Source organism: Callospermophilus lateralis, chromosome 4 (genome assembly GCF_048772815.1).
Source record: "Callospermophilus lateralis isolate mCalLat2 chromosome 4, mCalLat2.hap1, whole genome shotgun sequence".
NCBI classification, from domain to species: Eukaryota; Metazoa; Chordata; class Mammalia; order Rodentia; family Sciuridae; genus Callospermophilus; species Callospermophilus lateralis.
The window spans coordinates 161,221,720-161,238,519 of record NC_135308.1 but is presented as its reverse complement, the minus strand read 5'-3'; the positions used below and the strand labels follow the sequence as shown (position 1 = coordinate 161,238,519).

The following is a 16,800-nucleotide window of genomic DNA, read 5'->3' as shown; positions in this document are numbered from 1 at the left end:
GCGGGCTCGGTGGAGCACGTCTGCAATCCCAGGCGTTTGGGAGGCTGAGGCAGGAGGATCATGAGTTCAAAGCCAGCCTCAGCAACTTAGCAGGGCCCTAAGCAACTCAGTGAGACCCTGTCTCTAAATAAAATAGAGAGCTGGGGATGTGGCTCCGTGGTAGAGCACTTGCCTGGCATGTGTGAGGCACTGGGTTCGATTCTCAGCACCACATAAAAATCAATAAAATCAAGGTCCATTGACAGCTAAAAAATATTAAAAATTAAAAATAAAATAAAATATAATAAAAGAGCTGGGGGGGGGGCTGGGGTTGTGGCTCAGTGGAAGAGCGCTCTCCTAGCTTGTGTAAGGCACCAGGTTTGATCCTCAGCACCACAAAAAAATAAATAAAATAAAGGTGGGGGTGCTGGGATGTGGCTCCATGGTTTAGCACATCTGGGTTCAATCCCTGGTACCAAAAAACAAAACAAAACAAAAGTGCTTGAGCAGTATGTGGCATTTAGATGCTGTCCCCCGGTGCCCTCCATTACTAAATTGGGCTGGGATCATCTCTGTCCCCTCTAGACAGGGGCTCCTCCACGCCAGGGCCTTCCCTTTGTGCATCCTGCTGGGAGGCCAGTGCCGTGCCCAGTGTGAAGGACAGACAACTGGACCCAAGCCAGCAGTGGAGAGGTGCTGTCTGTGACCTCGCCTACTCTGTGACAGCGGGGATCCACACAGCCTGTTTCTCTCTCTGCTCCTCCTCAGTTTCTGGGCCTCTGATCTGCGAATTCACAGCTCTGCGAGGTCACAGGGGAGGAGAGGAGACGAAGCTGGCCCAGCTTGTCCCTGCTTGGCAGCCCTTGGGTAAAAGACGGTGGGAAGTTGAGTTTCTGTTGTGCCAAGGTTTTATTTCCGTCATCCTGGTTCCTGTGGCCAACCAGGGAGACCTGAGTCCCTGGCCCACAGCCTGGGCTAGTTGGGGCTTCTTTCCTAGGCCAGCCCCTGCCACTCTCCAAGAGGCCATGTGGCTGCCGAGTGGCTCAGAAACTCAGGACTTGAGCCTTCCCTCTGCAGGTATATTTGTGCTCTGTCGCCCATGGCCTGCCTGCTGTGGTGTGGGCCTCCTCCTGCCCCACCTGGAGGCCAGCCAGCCCATCACAGTCAGGCGGGAGCCTCCCGTGTGCCCGCGCTGGACAGGCAGCCCCTTCACTGCAAGCCGGGGAGGGAGATGCTTCCCCACATCTTATGCTCAGTCATCCGTGCAAAGCCGTCACCAGTATGAAGACACATGGGAGGTGAAGGAGGTGGGACCCCGGTGCCCAGGAGGTCAAGGTCCCCAGGAGCTCGGCTGACCAGGCTGCCGCGTGTCCGCCTGGGAGGTAGAGCACTCCAGCGACAGGCAGGAGCAGCAAGCTGGCACCTGGGCAGGTGCGGGGGCACTGCCAGGGTTAGAGGAGCAGGGTTCCGTGTTCATGCAGCCTGGCACTCAGCCATCTCCCGGTGCCAAGTTGTAACGAGACTTGCAGAGGCACAGACCGGTACCTTTAAAACGCTCCCTCTGCGCGCCGCGGCATTAACATGACGTCTATCACCATGGCATCGAGGTACTTAGACAACCTGCTCCCCCCAGGAGCTGGGGAGCAGCAGGAAGCAGATTATCTGTGTCTCGCTGTGACACACGCGATCATGTATCACAGTGATGGATCAACAGTCAATACCGCCGGGTCCCGGCCCGCCCTCGTGCGCTGGAACGTCTCGCCTTCATCCGTCTTCCTCTCCTGGGGGTCCCCTGCTCCTGCCTGCCATCCTCCCGTGCTCCTGGTGTTGGCGGGAAGCACCTTTGGGCTGTCATGGATCACGTGCAAAGTGGCCACGGGGAACGCATGGGGGCAAAGCCCTGGCAGGGCCCTGCTGTGACATCCTGGGGGCTGCAGCCAGGAGACCCAGCTGTGTTCAGGGACAGCGGGGGGGGGGGGGGGGGTGGAGGAGGCCGTGGCACCTCGCAGCCTGGCCTTGGATTCCGGCCCCTCCATCTGCCGTGGTCTTGGGCAACTTGCTTCAGCTCCTCGTGTGTACAGTCTCCTTTGTGCAGTTGAGAGCAGCCTCTTCTCCGGGGGTTGGTGGGCGCTGATGGAGGTGAGCATTGGCGGGTGGCACAGTGCACTCGGAGGCCAACTTCATCCCATACCCACGCACCCCACCCTGGGTCGCTTCCCTCTGCCACTCTAGATGCCCACCCCATCCAGCCCAGCAGTGGCTCCAGGGTGCCAAGGGGGCAGGCCTCCCAGTCTGCTGGGGGAGGGGACCCAGGCAGCAACCTTTCTCTGTGGCCAGGCCAGAGACTACAATGGGCTGCGGTGGGGGAAGTAGCGGGGAGTCTCACGGTTGGGGGGATGGAGTGAAGCCACAGGGAGGCATCCCCCGGGCCTCTGCCAGAGGCCCCAGAGGCCCTCCCTGGGCTAAGGACAGCAGCCTGCCTTTCAGCCCCAGCAGATGCTGGGCCTTGTCCACAGCTGAGAACGTGGGGCTGTCCCCTAACTCTCGCAGCCTGCCGCTCCTCCACCAGCCCCCTATCTCCCCAACCACTCACACCCCCACCAAAAAGCCCACTCCTCAGTAGCACATTATCAAGGATTCCGGATTCAAAGGGGAAGTTCTTGTGGACATGCTTGTGGTTGTTTGAAAAGTGTTTCAGAAATGAGGTGCTACCCTGACCTGAGGTCACCCACGGAAACCCGGTTACCTCCTCTCTATGGCCCCCGCTGTCCCCTGGCCAGGGCCCCGCTGAGGGGCTGAGGAGGGCGGAAGCCTCCTGGGGAGGCCTGAGTCCCACCCCAGCTCTGCTCCTGCCTGTGTGGCCTGGACGAGCCGAGCCCCAGAGTTCCCATCTGTCGCCACCCCCACTGTGAGAGAGGAAATCCGGGTGATGGCCAGAGGTAGCCAAGGGCGGCCTTGAGGAAGCAAAAGGGTGACCAGGGAGGAGCTTGTGAAACACGAAAGGGAACTGTGGCTGCCGCTGTGGGCTGTGCCCTCCTGGGAACTAAAGAGGAAGGAGGGACATCGACCCAGGGAGCCCGGGATGCAAAGCCGGCTTCTGTGGTGGCAGGCCGCGGCGGGCCCCCTGCACCCTCCTGGCTGCCCCATGGCTTCCCGGATCCTGGGGTGGCTCCTGGTGCCCTGGACCTTGCAGCTGGCAGGTACCGTCTGTCTCCTCTCGTCGCCCCCCTGTTGGTGACAGCATCACAGCGGTCCATCTGGCCGGCGCGCTGACTCCCTGGGACCCGTCTCTGGGGATTTGCCGGTTGCTGTTTGCACATTGCAGACTTCACAGGGGACCCTTCAGGGACCTGGAAGATGTCTAGCTAATGCCTTGCCAAGGTGGCTTTTGGAGGGCGGGGAACAGCACTGTCCCCCTTGTTCTGTGTTAACAGCCCCCTCCCAGCATAGCAGGGCCTGCTGGTCTTAAACAGGAGGGTGGGCGATGGGTGCAGGGTGGGGCCCGGGTCCTGGGGAGGGACAGCCTACAGCCTCAGGACTGTCGTGTGGCTGTTGGGTTGGACCTGGCAAGCAGCCCGAGCCTGCCTGGTCTGTGGCTGACATTGATTAGCCAGGGAGAGAAGGGGAGGCCAGCTGCCAGCCGCCCAGAGCACGGCACCCTGGGGTACAAAATTGTCACTGTGACCGGAGAGAGTGGCCCCTCCCACTTCTTGTAATACAACCCAAAGCCAAGTGTTTTACAACAGGCGTTTGCTTCTCCGGGGGCCACTGCTGCTGCCCCTTCCTGGTCCCAGGCTCCCCCAGAAGTTGGGTGGCCTGGATCCAAACCAGGCGTTAGGGTGGGTTCCCTGGGGGCCCTTCACCCAGGCGGCGGGGGTGGGGGCGGCGGGGGCCTTCCCCTGGTGTCCTCTCCAGGACCGCCTCCCTGGGTCCCTCAGCCTCCCTGTGGCTTCCTGGCAGCACTGAGGAACTTCTGCCAGATTTCCTCGGGTCCTTCTTTGGCCTGGGCACAGCTGGCCAATTGCCCACGGTGGTCACCCCTCTCTGAAGGTCAGGTGCTTTTCCCGCTGTATTCACTTCAATTTTTCTGAGGCTTCCGGGAGCGAGTGTTTATACCACGGTCAGCTGAGGGTCAGAATTCGCCTCTCTCAGGCCCTCAACCGGCGGCACCCGTCCACCCTCACCACACCCTGGAGGGTACTTAGTGTCCTCCCCAGCACCATTTCAAAGACAGGGAAATGGAGGTCCAGGGAGGCCGGTGACCTTGCCCAGGGCCTAGATGCAAGTAGAGGTCGGGCTCTGACCCCAGCCACTTCAGCCCCAGCCAGGACCACTGGCCATGGGCTCTGGGGCTCCCCCCAACATATTGCAAAGAACATTCTCCACCCAAAAAATTAATTTACCCTGAGGAGGCCAGGGCTGACCTGTGTGTCTCTACAGTAGGCTGGGCCCAGCCTGCGACCTGTGCGTCCCACGTTGCCCCACACACCAGATGGGTGCCAAGAGGACCAGCGTGGGGACCGCTGCTTGTTGGTGACCAGGCTTTCCAACTCCCACTTGGTCCTCTTCATTTCCCCCAGTCCCCATCATGTTCTTTTTGCGTGGTCCCCTGCCCTGAAAGACACCTGGCACACGCTGTCACTGAGTCCCGAGGCTTCGCCAGGCGCTGGGGCCGCAGCTGCCTCTGCAGAGAAGCTCTTTTGTAACAGTGGGAACCAAAGCAGACCTTTTGCCCAGGATTGCAACAAACGCTGCACCACGGAGAAACTCTGCCTGCTCTTTCACAAGAGGGGAAGGTCCCCGGAACCCACTGGGGCAGCTCACGGCACCCCACTTCATCTATCTGCCGCCCCATGCCCTTCCCCCACACCCCTGTCCCAGGCTTCTGCTTGAGGCTGACAGCAGGAACCCTGCCCCTCCTCCAACCCTCCCCAGTGCCCACGCAGACGGGCCTGCACCCCTCACTGTCCACCCCTCACTGCATCCTGCCGGAGGGGGCACTGTGCCTGACCGGAGGGGGCGTGGTCAGGGTCCTCACTGAGGTCCAGGTTCAGGATGCAGGGTTCAGTTGCTAAGGCTGGCCTCCAGCTCGCAGTCCTCCTGCCTCAGTCTCCCGAGTCTCTGGGATCATGATCCGGGCAGGATCTGGGGTTAAGAGCATGAGCCAGGGACATTCAGCTGAGTTCAGTCTGAGCCGTACCTCTTGCCCTGGGACTCTGAGCAGGTTACTTTATGTCATTGTGCCTTGATTGGCTCATCTGTTGAGTGGGTACAATAATAAGGCCAAGCCTGCTGTTTGGGACATCAGTATTGTCCGCTGCCTGCCAGCCTGGCACAGCCAATGGAGACTCAGGACATCTTGGTGAGCCCACAGACCCCTGCCTGGTGGTCTCCAGCCTACCCTGGCATGGCCCTCCTCCTCCTCCTTCTCCTGGGTGAGCTGGGACTCGGGTCTGTGACCCTTGGGCCTCTTCAGCCCTCTGCGAGTTCTGTGTCTCTCAAAGGCTCTGGCAGCCACAGGCCATCTGGTTTCATGGGCAACTGCTCCCCCAAGAGGGGAACTATCTGAGCCAGAGGCCCAGCTTCTCACCCTTTTCTGCCAGGCCTCAGATACCCCCAAGGACTTTGGGGCCAGACAACCTGAGTTCAGAGCCTTCTCTTTGTCTCTTGACTGCTGTGTCACCTCAAACAATTTGCTTAACCTTTCTGGTCCTCGGTGTCTTCAACAAATATCAGTTCCTTTTCTTCTTGGCCTTTCCAGAACTCTGGGCTATATTTATTTATCAAATATCCATTGAGGAGGACCAGTTCAAGGTGCTGGAGGGGCCAGCGGAGAACAAGCCACAGGCCTCACTCTCAGCCTGGTGGAAACTGTGAGCATCGACCCTGAGAACGACCCTGGGTGGAATTCGCCTGAGGGGGTTTGCCTCTGTGGCAGCCCCTTTGTTGTCTGAAAGGTGGACGATGCTCTGCCTTTTACAGGCCAGGGCTTCCTGCCTCCCTTCTTGCTGCCGGCCTCCCTCACTGCTGGCCTCTGCTTTCATCTTTGTCTAATCCCAATAAAGAGCTTGGGAAGCAGAGGCGGGCAAGGACCGCTGGGCCCTGCTGGAGCGGGGCCAGGGAGCGCTGGGAAGGCCGCCGGCTGGAGGGGCACCGGTGACAGGCCCAGCGTGAACAAAGGCAGGGAGGCCAGAAGGCAGAGCCGGGGGAGGACCGGCGAGAGGTTCCGTCTGACTGGAGAGTCTCTTGGCAGAGCAGTGGGGGGCTGCATCGTTTCCAAGCAGATTACAGACGCCCGTCAGGTGGGGTTCAGATGCTGTCCCCGCAGTGCCTGTCCTCGTTGCTTTCTGCGTTGTGATTGTGGAACATGAAACACATACAGAAAAGTCCTGTGCTGAATATGAACACTTCACAGTCCTGTGTGACTACGAGGAGGTCAGAAAAAGAACAGTCCAGGTCATTCCAGAATGTTCCAGAACATTCCTCCAAAGACACCCTCTTGAGGGTGGTACCTCCCCTCAGAGGCACCAGCCTCCTGACTCTTGGGACATTTCTTTGTAGCTTTTCTGTCTAGTGCATGTCCCTAAGCCATAGGGAGGAGTTGGCCTTTCAACGCCTGTGATGCGAGGGATGAGGTGAACCCGGGTCTCACGGGTGCAAGGCAGGCCCTCCACCACTGAGTCAGGCCCCCAGCCTCGTGCGCTGGTTTGAACTTTGCATATCTTCTAGGAACGCTGCGTGTATTCTCTGGTGATGCGCCTCTTGGTTCAACGTTTATGCTTTTTAAGGTACATCGAGTTGACGGTACAGCTGACGTTTGTTTTCACGGCCGCAGAGCAGACATAGCAGACCATGGCCTGTGGCTAAATCCAGCCCGTTGCCTCTCCTGAGTTGTGGGTGGCTTTTTAAATATTTTTAAATAATTGGAAAAAATCAAAAGATGAATATTTGATGGTGTGAAATTCTACAAAATTCAAATGGCCATGTCCACCAATAAAGTTTTATTGAAACATGGCCACCCTCATTTGTACCTAGATCACCCAGGGCTACCGCTGTGCTATGGTGACGGTTGAGTAGTTGTGGTGCAAGTGACATGGTCCTCAAAGCCTGCAACGTTTGCTACCTGGCCCTGTTCAGAAAACAGCTTTGGACTCCTGACGCAGAGTATCCTGCCCAGTAAATATACGGCCATTCCCCCAGTAACCCTGGCGTCCCAGGGCTGCCTGTCCAGGGCTATGAACACGTGTATGTGGTCTCCACGCGTGTGCGTGTTGGGTGACTCCAGGGTGTGTTTCCAGTGTAGCTGCTCCTCCTGTGTGGATGGAAGTGTCCTTGGGGCGGGGATTCTGTGGACTCCAGCCTGGTGCCTGGCACCAGTTGATGCCCAGGACAGAGTAACAAGAGCGGGAAGAATCAAGCTCCTCAGTCAGACAGCCCCAGGAGGCCAGGTGCAATGCCTGGGGGATTGGCAGGGCGTGCCCCCCAGCCAGGCTCCTCAGGGTCCAGCAGCTGGCCCTGCCACCCCCTCCTCTAGGATCAGGATCCTCACAGGTCAAAGGTCTGCCCAAGGCCTCCCCACACCTCCTACAGGTGCCAGTGACCACTGTCCCTGGACACACCCAGGCTGTATCTCGATGGCTTCAGAACAGGAGGTGCTGAGGGCTGGGCCAGGCCTGAGTCTAACCTCTGAGGTGGAGTTTAGCACAGAGCTATGCACCGACCAGGGGCTGCAGGTCCAGGGCTAGAGGGTCCCTGGCCAGGTGCATTAGGGGAAAAGATGGTCTAGGTGATCATTCGGGTGAGGTGGGGTCCCTATCCACTCTGGATCTCAGACTCCTTTCTGAGTTGGACAGAATACAAGGTTCCTTGTGTATTGTAAACACATATAATTTTTAATTTTGGGGGGTGCTGGTGACTGAACCCAGGGCCTTGCTCACACTAGGCAAGTGCACTGAGCCACCCCAGCCCCTGCCCCACGTGTCTTGTGCGGGACAGTAGTCACGGCGTCTGGATAAACGTGGGTCTAGAAACAAGATCTGACAGTTCCCCTGTTCCTGGTGGACCTAGGTGAGGCCCTGGAGCGTGGGAATCTGGCCAGTGGACACTGGGTGAGGCTGAAGCCAGAGGAAAGGGAGGGGGTCTCCAGGTGAGCCTGGGGCAGGGGACAGAAGCTGGATTGAAGCTTCTGGTGGTCGGGTGAGGACAGCCCGGACGTCTGGATGTGAGTCCTAGGAGACCTTGGCCAAGTCACCTGGCTACTCTGAGCCTCCTTTGCCCACACTGTTGAGGTCCCCACATCCTGTCACGCAGGCCTCTTGCCAGCACAAGAAGACACATCCAGCACCACTCATGGCCTCAGGGACCAGCACCTGTGACCCTCGGGGGGTCTCGAGGCCTCAGCTGTGGGTGCAGGGTTCCAGGGCAGGGAGAGTGGTGGGACTTGGTGCTCACCTCTCCAGGGCAGGTGAGTGTGTGCCCTGCCAACCTGGCTCCTTGGACTCCAGCAAGTCCCCCTGCCACCCACTCCTCTGGGCCTGGGGCTCAGGATCCTCACAGGTCAAGAGTCTGACCATGGCCTTCCCACACCTCCTACAGGTGCCAGTGATGCATTGTCCCTGGACACACCAGACTGTGCCTAGATGTTGCCAGAACAGGAGGTCCTGAGGGCTGGGTCGGGCCTGAGTCTAATCTCTGAGGCTGAGTCCAGCACAGGGCCAGGCACGGACTGGGCTGCAGGTCTAAGGCTGGAAGGCCCCTGGCCAGCTGTGCTGTGGGGAGTCTTGGCTGGGACTTGGGAACTCCTGGCTTCTGAGGGTCTGTTGATGAGTCACGGTGCCTGGGGGCTTCATTCTAGGGCTGGGGGTTGTGCAGGGTGCCTGGAAGAGCCAGGAGAGGGGGCCTGGGGGCCTGGCTGGGACTTGCTCTCCTGCCCAAGGACAGTGTATGATGGCTCAAAAGAGGGGGCCCAGAGCCAGAGCCTTGGGGACTCAGGGCCAGGCACTGCTGCCACTGAAGGGCTGCGGGAAGGGGGACCTGAGCTGAGGCAGGGGTACCTCCCTCCAGGGGGCCAACCACCACATAGTCGGGAGGACCCTGGGCTGCAGCGCTGGTCACAGGGTTGACAGGCACATTTCTGAAGACCACTTGGCAGCACATCAAATTTAAAACATGCGTATCCTTTAATCATCAATACCCTTCTCGGTCCTTGTCCTAAGCAGCCAGGGGACCAGGAGACAGGAGATCTACAAAGCACCCCAAAGCCAGTGGAAAGCATCCTGTGGTCAGCCCGGGGGTAGGGTAGGGGTAGGGTAGGGGTGTTGGCAGGTTGGAAACGGGGTGTGCAGCCTCACTACCACCAGCCGCCCCTTGTCGACCCGGCTGTCCTTTCCTCCTGGGCAGCTCCGTATGCCAGGCCTGCTCTTCAGTGGCCGGCTGACCCCCCCTCCCTGGAGAAGCCAGCCACGTCCCACCCTGAGCCTTTGTTCTACTGCTCCCTTGGCCTGGAAAGTGTCCTGTCACCTGGTGACCTCTAAGGTCTCTGTGGTGTCCCCTGGCCCTTCTCCCAGCCCCTGACAAACCTGATCTCCACTCCTTTGCTGCTTCCCCAGGGTGTTCACCTGTGGCTCTCAGAGGTGCCCGGGGAGTGACAGAGGCCACCAGGGGCAGGTGAGGCTGTGGGGCGAGCCAAGGATCACGCACCCAACCTCAGGGCTGGGCTGTGTAAGGAAACCAGAGATGCCGCGGAGCCCCACGGGGCAGGGGTCTGCTGGCCTCCTTGGTGGCAGCAGAGGCAGCCAGTGGAAAGCATCCTGTGGTCAGCCCGGGGGTAGGGTAGGGGGTTGGCAGGTTGGGGACGGGGTAGGGGGGAGAGTTTGTGCTGAGGCTGCAGGATCCTGGGGAGCGGCTGGGATTGAGACATCCTAGGATCGAGAGGCACAGGTGCAGGGAGTAGAGGCAGACCCAGCGGCTCTCTGTAGCTTTCTCCTGTTCTTTTTCTAAAATGCAAAGGCTGTCACGCCACCTCCCAGAGGGAAATCCCTCTGAGGCTCCACCAGATTCCCAGGACGCCCACCTCCCACCTCTCCAGCACCTCCTCGCCCTGCCCCCAGCCACAACACCTTTCTCTCAGCTACCTGCTCTGCAGATCCCAACTCCCTGCCCTGTGAGACTTCCAGAAGCTTCACCCAAGAGCTTTCTTGTGCTGAAAGTTCTGCTCCACGCCCCTCCCCCACCTGGCTGCCTCCCTACTCTTTCTTCCTTCAAAGTTCAGCGTGGTAAAGAGATGGGAAAGAAAGACATCAAATGTGCACAGCGCTCTGTCAGGGGGGTGAGCTGCAGACAAGCCCACCTTTCTTCTGATCCTTCCCTGTGGTTTCCAGAATTTCTACCGTGAGCCTGTTTCACTCTTGTAGGGGAAGGAGACAGGGTGGGAGGTGGGATGGACTGAAGAATTGTAATTAAAAAACAGAAACCAATGATCCAGTCCAAGGTCTCCTCCCCAGGAAGCCCCTTCCTGCTCCCAGGCTGATGGGGGGGTCCCCCGGGGCTTCTGCAGCCCCAGGGGCTTCCCTTTATCCCAGAATGTTCCAGTTCCATGAGATAAGTCCTTTCCAGGGGTGGGACTGTGGATGGGCACCCACTCCCCGCTGAAGGGTGCACCCAAGGGAGTCTGTTCCATGTCAGCTGCCCCCATTCAGAGACAAGAAGCAGAGCCCTGCCCCCAGCCCTCTGGAGCGCAGAGGTGGGCACAGAGACACAGTCCCCGCCGGGCCCAGGCCACCCTCTCAGAGCTCATCTCTCAAGAAACCCTCACTTGGCACCTGTGGAGTTTATACAGGACCAGACCTTTGACATTCCACACGTGGTTTGTGTCCCCTCGTGGCCACCTTGCACCATGGGTTCCAGAGCTGGAGGTACAAGAGTGGGACTCAGCGCCGCTGTGTGAAGGACCCAAGCCAGCTACATCTGTATGCGGCGCTGTGATTCAGAGGTGTTGAAAGATGTGACAGCCAGTCTGAGGGCACCATTCGGAGGCCACTGGCGCTAAAACCCTGTAAGACACACTCCATTCAAAGGTCGCTTGCCCCTCCTGCGCCAGTCACTTGGCCATGTGCCCATATTTGATGCCTGGGTCCCGAACAGCCTGCGGGGGTTTCTGTGGCATCCTGGGGCTCGGGCTCGGGCACATGGCAGCAGCTCTGGATAAACCAGGAGCCTGGTCGGTGTCCTCCCAGGGACCCTTCAGAAGGGCTTTTAAAAGGCCCCACTTCAAGAGATGCCAAAATTAAATTGGAGGGCGAACACCAGGCCTAAAATACAGACCGTGGGAACGGCTTTCTTCTGTAGCCGGGAATCAAAGTGTTTTCCTTTAAAATCGACCTGGGTAGGGATGGATCCCTTTGATCAGCACGTCTGGGCCCTGCCGCCCTGCTCCGCGCTGTAGAAGGGATTGCGATCCAGGAAGGGGGGGAGGTGGGCGAGAGCTGCTGGATTTGAGGAGCTTGCCAAGGAGGCCAGGGCAGCTGGGCCGGAGGGAGGGGGAGAGCCGGGGTGCGAGATCCTGGGCCGCGGGGCGTCCCTTAAGTGCTTATTGAGCATTTTCAGCTACCTGTACCCAGCGCCTCAGGTGGGCATTCCTCTGCAGCAAGGGGGGGGCGCCACCTGGCCCTCTAGGGACAGTCCGTCTGCTCCTGCTCTGAGAGTCGCGGGCTGTACTTGAGCCAGGGTGACAGTAGCAACCCCCTAATGCCGCAGGCTTTGTTCTGAGTACCGCTGTCCCCAAACACCTGCATGTTGCCAGCCATGTCTGCCTCTGGGACGACCCACATTCAGGGAAATGGCCTCTGAATTTCTAGTTCTCTTTCAGGAGGCATTTCGTTTTTCTTTTCTTCATTTGAGAAATCTTCGTTCTGTTTGCTTGGAGATTTTCAAAACTGTAGCCCAGAGCAGTGCAGAGTGTGTGGGGCGACACGCTCAGAGAGACCAGCCTAAAATCCCATCTCCACCGCTCGCCAGCCGCTCGGGCCAACCTCATCCCTTGTCGGAGCCTCAGTTTCCTCATCCAGAAAAGGGGACCGTGCCCGGGGGAAGTTAGCTCTCCTCATCACGTGGCCTCAGAATGAAGCTAGAGAGTGTGCTCTGTGCTCGGGAGCCAGGCACCAGGAGGGCACAGGGAGCCTCCCCTGGAGACGGAGGTGGCCTCAAGGAGGGGACTGGGAGAATGTTCCCAGCAGAGGAATAGCTTGAGTAAGTGAGGGACAGCGGGCAGCTGGGCAGGGCTGGGCGGGGCCTGGGAGCCGTGGACTGGATCCTCTGGCCCAGGGACTTTCTAATTTTTCCAACAGTGGCCCAAAGTTGAGAGAAGTGTGTTTTAGCGTGATCCTGTCTGAACCCAGTTGTATGAATCTAACTGAAACCAGAAGGGCACAAATGGTGATCTTGCTACGCTTGAGATGCTCCGTGTTCAATTTTTTTTTTTTTTTAATTGCTTGTCTTGACCCTGTAAATTGGTTTCAGACTCCTTTCTGGGTCTCCTCCAGCAGGGAGCCGCTGCCGGTTCAAGCAGGGCAGGAGGACGACGGGGTGTGGACCTCTCCCAGAAGCTCAGAGCCCGGCAGAGAGGGCTGCCTGGGCCCGGGGCTGGGTGGGGCCCGAGGAAGGCGGTACCGTGCCAGGGCGGGAGGTCAGATCCTGAGCCGTGGTGACCAGAGGAAAGCTGGTGCAGATGGCCACGCACGGGTGGGGGGAGTGGTCAAGTTCCTTGATTGTGCTACGGATCCCTCCCACCAGGGACTCACCTGGGCTCTAGCCGCCAGGGGCGTGCCCACGGGGCCTCCACCCAGCTCTCAGGCAGCAGTTCAAGGAGCCTCAGATTCTTAAGGAGAGCGGAAAAGGAAGAACCCGGCAGCAGCGGGCGTTAGATGGTCTTCCCACCACGTGGAGCAGGCGGGACCAGAAGGAGGGGAGGGGAGTGGGCTCTGCTGCTCAGGCTACACCGCAGGGGGAGGGGGAGCCGGGGTCACACCCAGGGTCGGCCTGACAGGGCCTGAGGTGGCAGACAAGCCCAGGCAGAGACAGGCCCTTGGGGCTTCTGTCCTGCCCATGTTGTGGGCCACTTGGGCAGACAGGGCAGGACAGCTTCTGCAGAGAGCTCTGACGTCCCCGCCTCCTCCCTGTCTGCTGAGGGGAGGCAGCCGGCCTCGTGGCAGGCACGTGAGTTCCTGGTCCCAATGAATCCCACAGGAACCCCCTAAGGATGCCATTGTTCCTCTCCCAAGCTCAGAGAGGTAAAGGCTATGCCCAAGGCTGCACAGCCTTTTAGTGGAAGAGTGAGGACCGGAATCTTCCTCTGCTGCCTCCGGAGCCTGGGCTTTCTTTGCCTCTGCCGTCCCCGCCCCCGTTTCTGGCCCAGCTCCAGGCTTCCTCTCAGCCTCTCCCGAGCCTTGGAGAATTGCGGAGAATTTCGGGGTAGAGGAGGGTCATCCCTGAGAACTCCTGAAACGTGGGTTGGGCAGGTTTAGCAGTGGGCACCTCTGCTTGCAGCCGGGTGGGGGTGCAGTGGGGGAGGAAGGATTGAGGCCAAGCAGGACTAGCAAAGCGCCGAGGGCAGGGCCGGGTGGTGGCGCTGCGGAGGGCAGGCCCTTGAAGGCACCAAGCATTTGCTAGCCCTGTCTCTGTTTGGCTCTGTCCCCAGCCTCCCCCTGACTCCCAAGGCCCTCACCCACAAGGTGCCTCCTCCCTCTCCGCCCTGTGCCACCCGTCCCCCTCACGCAGGCTCGCAGGACTCCCTCAGAACAGCTGCCCTGCCCCTGACCTCCTAGTCGCTCCCCCTTTCCTTTCCTACTTGGGCTCTGGGAGGAGCAGCCGGCAGGAGCGCTGTCCTCACTCCCCACCCCGCCCCCTCCGGGCCCGGTGCCTGACCCCGGTTCTCTGACCCCTCCAGACAAGGCTGTGGGTGGAGGTTCCGCCCGGTGTCTACCCTGCACCACGTCTACCAGCCCACTGCCCCCGAGAGCCCCCAGGGCCTGGAGGGTGATCAGAAAAACCACGTGGAGTTGCTCCTGGGCCCCTTAGACCCTCCATATGGGAAGCACTGCCCCAGGGGGCTCAGTGGCTCCAGTCACTCTGAACAAGTCCCCGTCCTCTGGCCCCTAAGTCCTAGTTCTGCAAACCGTCAACCCTGTAATAGACAGAACTCTGGCTCGATGACCACTGACATGGCTCCCCAGCCCCCTGGGGCCTGTGGGAAAGTGGGACCAGGCGCCTCCTGTCTCTTGCCACTCAGACCCCTCCTCATGGTCCTCTGGGCGGAGGCAGGGAGGGCAGAGGAGTGTCGTGGGGACAGTGTCCTTCCTCACCAGGTATTGGGGACCGGGTGCTGCTGAGCTCTGGAAACCTGCAGTGTTGGGGTGGTCTCCAGGGCACTTTCATGGACCACTCGGGGACCCCCGGCTCTCCCAGTCCTCCGGGGTGTGAGTCCCTCCAGGCAGCTGCGTGAGTGGTGTCTCACAGGACGCGAGCCAGCTCACTGTCCCTGGCCCACATTGACCCAGGAGGGACCCACTGGCTTTGCCAGGACAAGGGACAAAGATCCACGAGACATAATCCAGAGGTGTGACTCCACAAGGCCTTGGGCTCTCGCAGTCGCCTCTCGGCCACCCACGACGCAGACTTAGGACTTCTGCCTAGAGTCTGACAAACCCATCTGGTGGCTACTGTGCCTGGTGCTGCCGGGCGCACACCTGTCCCTCAGCCTGTCGCGCCCCCACGTGGCTCTGTCTCTGACTGCTGCTCCCAGCCTGGGTTCTCCCTCAGCACAGACGGCCCCGAGGAAAGCCCAGCTCCATCACTGCTGCATTCTGTAACCCGGGGCCTCTGAGACCATCTGTTTCTGTTTCTCTCCCTGTGGAGTGGGGTTGCAATTGTCGTCTCAAAGGACAAATTGTGGTGGTGTCTGATTGACACGGGGCCTGTGTCGTACCGGGCCAGAGCTTGCTCTTTCCCTGATGACTGTGTGCTCCTGTTTCCAGGCCGTGAATGCCCTCCTGATGCCAAGGTCACCAACAGGCCCCTCCCCACCCCTGACAGACCACCGGTCCTCCTGCCCTGGCTCCATCTGCTCCACGTCAGCCTTGCCTGTCACTCTGGGCTGTTGCCGGATCAGGGAGCCCCCCAGGCCCAGGACGGGACCCACCTGGTCAGCGAAAGGCATAAAGACGTGATAACTGGACAGCATTTGTGGACGGGGAAGTAAATGACCGTAGGCCTCCCTGCCGTACTGACCTCAACTGGGGTGGCCTCCAGAGGGCAGCCCACTGGAACAGGGGGGTTGGATCCCCACAGCCCAAACCCCAGGGCCTCTGGGGCTCAGGTTCAGGAGAAGTGTGGGAGCTGGGCAGCTGCCGTGGGCCGGGCATGGGTGCTGAGGCCCAGCAAAGGAGCAGAGCAGGCGATCGTGGGGAGGCCAGGGCCTCAGGGTCCCCGCAGCCCTGTGCCCCTGGGTGGGCCTGATGTCTGAGGATGGGCTGTGCTAACTCATGGAGCCCTGCAGGCGCCTCCTCTCTCTACTTTCTGGAGAGACGGCAGTTTCATCAGAGGCCCGAGGGTCTCCTTCCCAAGCCTCTGCTCCCCGCAGCTGACCAGGGCCAGGGCTGGCCCTTTGACGATCCTAACCTCTGACCTTACAATAACGAATCGAAGGAGACCATGGAGCAATGGATGTCTAATTTTACAGATGTCCCAGGATTCATGAAGATCAGCCTCATTGCAGTGCGGGTCCCTCGTTTTCCAGGAGGGGACCTCAAATAGGGAGAATTTTTCAAGACCATCAGATGAACGTCTTCCTGCGGGACAGATGGGAAGGGGCTGGAGCTGGCAGGAGGTCCCCGCTCCCCCAGTCCTGGGTGGCCTCTTAATGCCCTGGAGGAGGAGCAGCAGGTCCCAGCAGAAGAGAGGTCTCAGTGAGCTCCCTGGTGGGGCCATTTCCTCGGTGGCTTTGATTGGGCTGTAATCCCAACTCCTGGTGAGGGAACCCTGGACCAGCTGGGCCCGCGTCTGGGGGCCTTAGGCCACGTGAGCAATGGAGGCCATTATGGGGGCCACAGGAAGAGTCAGAGCTCAGAGCCAGAAGGGGCTTGTGCCTGGGTCTTGCTGGGTGGAGTGAAGACGCCGTCCTTCATGGATTACCCTACCCTCTGGTCCTCCCAGCATCCAGGGGACCCCAGGGGGTCCCGCCCCCACCCCTTCTTCCCTGCCTGCTGCCTCTCAGATAGCCTCGGTTCTGAAGCAAGGCTCCTTGTTTTATGACAGAACTAACATGTGGTTTTTGCAAAACTATAACCTGCCCCCGAGTCCAGGAATACAAAGCACCCTGCTACACCCTCTCCTGACCTGCCTGCTCACCAGGGGAGCCCAGGGGCAGCCACAGGGGCTCCCCGCCCCAGAGGGGGCCTGCTGCCTGCTCAGTGGCTATTGCCACAGTAAGCGCTGTCATGTTAATCATCACAAAATGACTCAAAGTGACAGTGGGAACCCGGTGGGTTCTCTGGAACTGAGCCTTCAGATCTTTGGGGGCAGGGGGTATCTAGTGCTCAACAGGAAACCCCAAATATCAACACATCCAGAGCTACACGGGCCCGGAGAGCCATCTTCATCCAGCCCCGGGTCTCCCGGAAGGCCTGGCTTCCCCCAGAAGGCCTGGCTTCCCCCAGGGACCCTGGGCTGAGCTGCAGGGACCTGAGAAGAGAGGCCTGGCCTCAGGCCAGCCCCCTCCACCGGCAGGAGGCCCACGCCTCACTTTCTCCAGCAAAATAAATCTCCTGG

At 59.8% G+C, this 16,800-nt stretch overlaps 1 protein-coding gene across 1 annotated transcript in view; it reads left to right on the top strand.

Annotated features, from left to right (window-relative positions):
• The first annotated feature begins 2,963 nt into the window (after positions 1-2,963).
• Nfam1 (NFAT activating protein with ITAM motif 1) overlaps positions 2,964-16,800 on the top strand; it is a 31,177-nt gene continuing 17,340 nt past the window's right edge. The window contains exon 1 of the mRNA XM_076853356.2: positions 2,964-3,179. Within this exon, the coding sequence (XP_076709471.2) occupies positions 3,062-3,179 (118 nt within the window). The 5' untranslated portion in view covers positions 2,964-3,061. The remainder of the gene's footprint in view (positions 3,180-16,800) is intronic.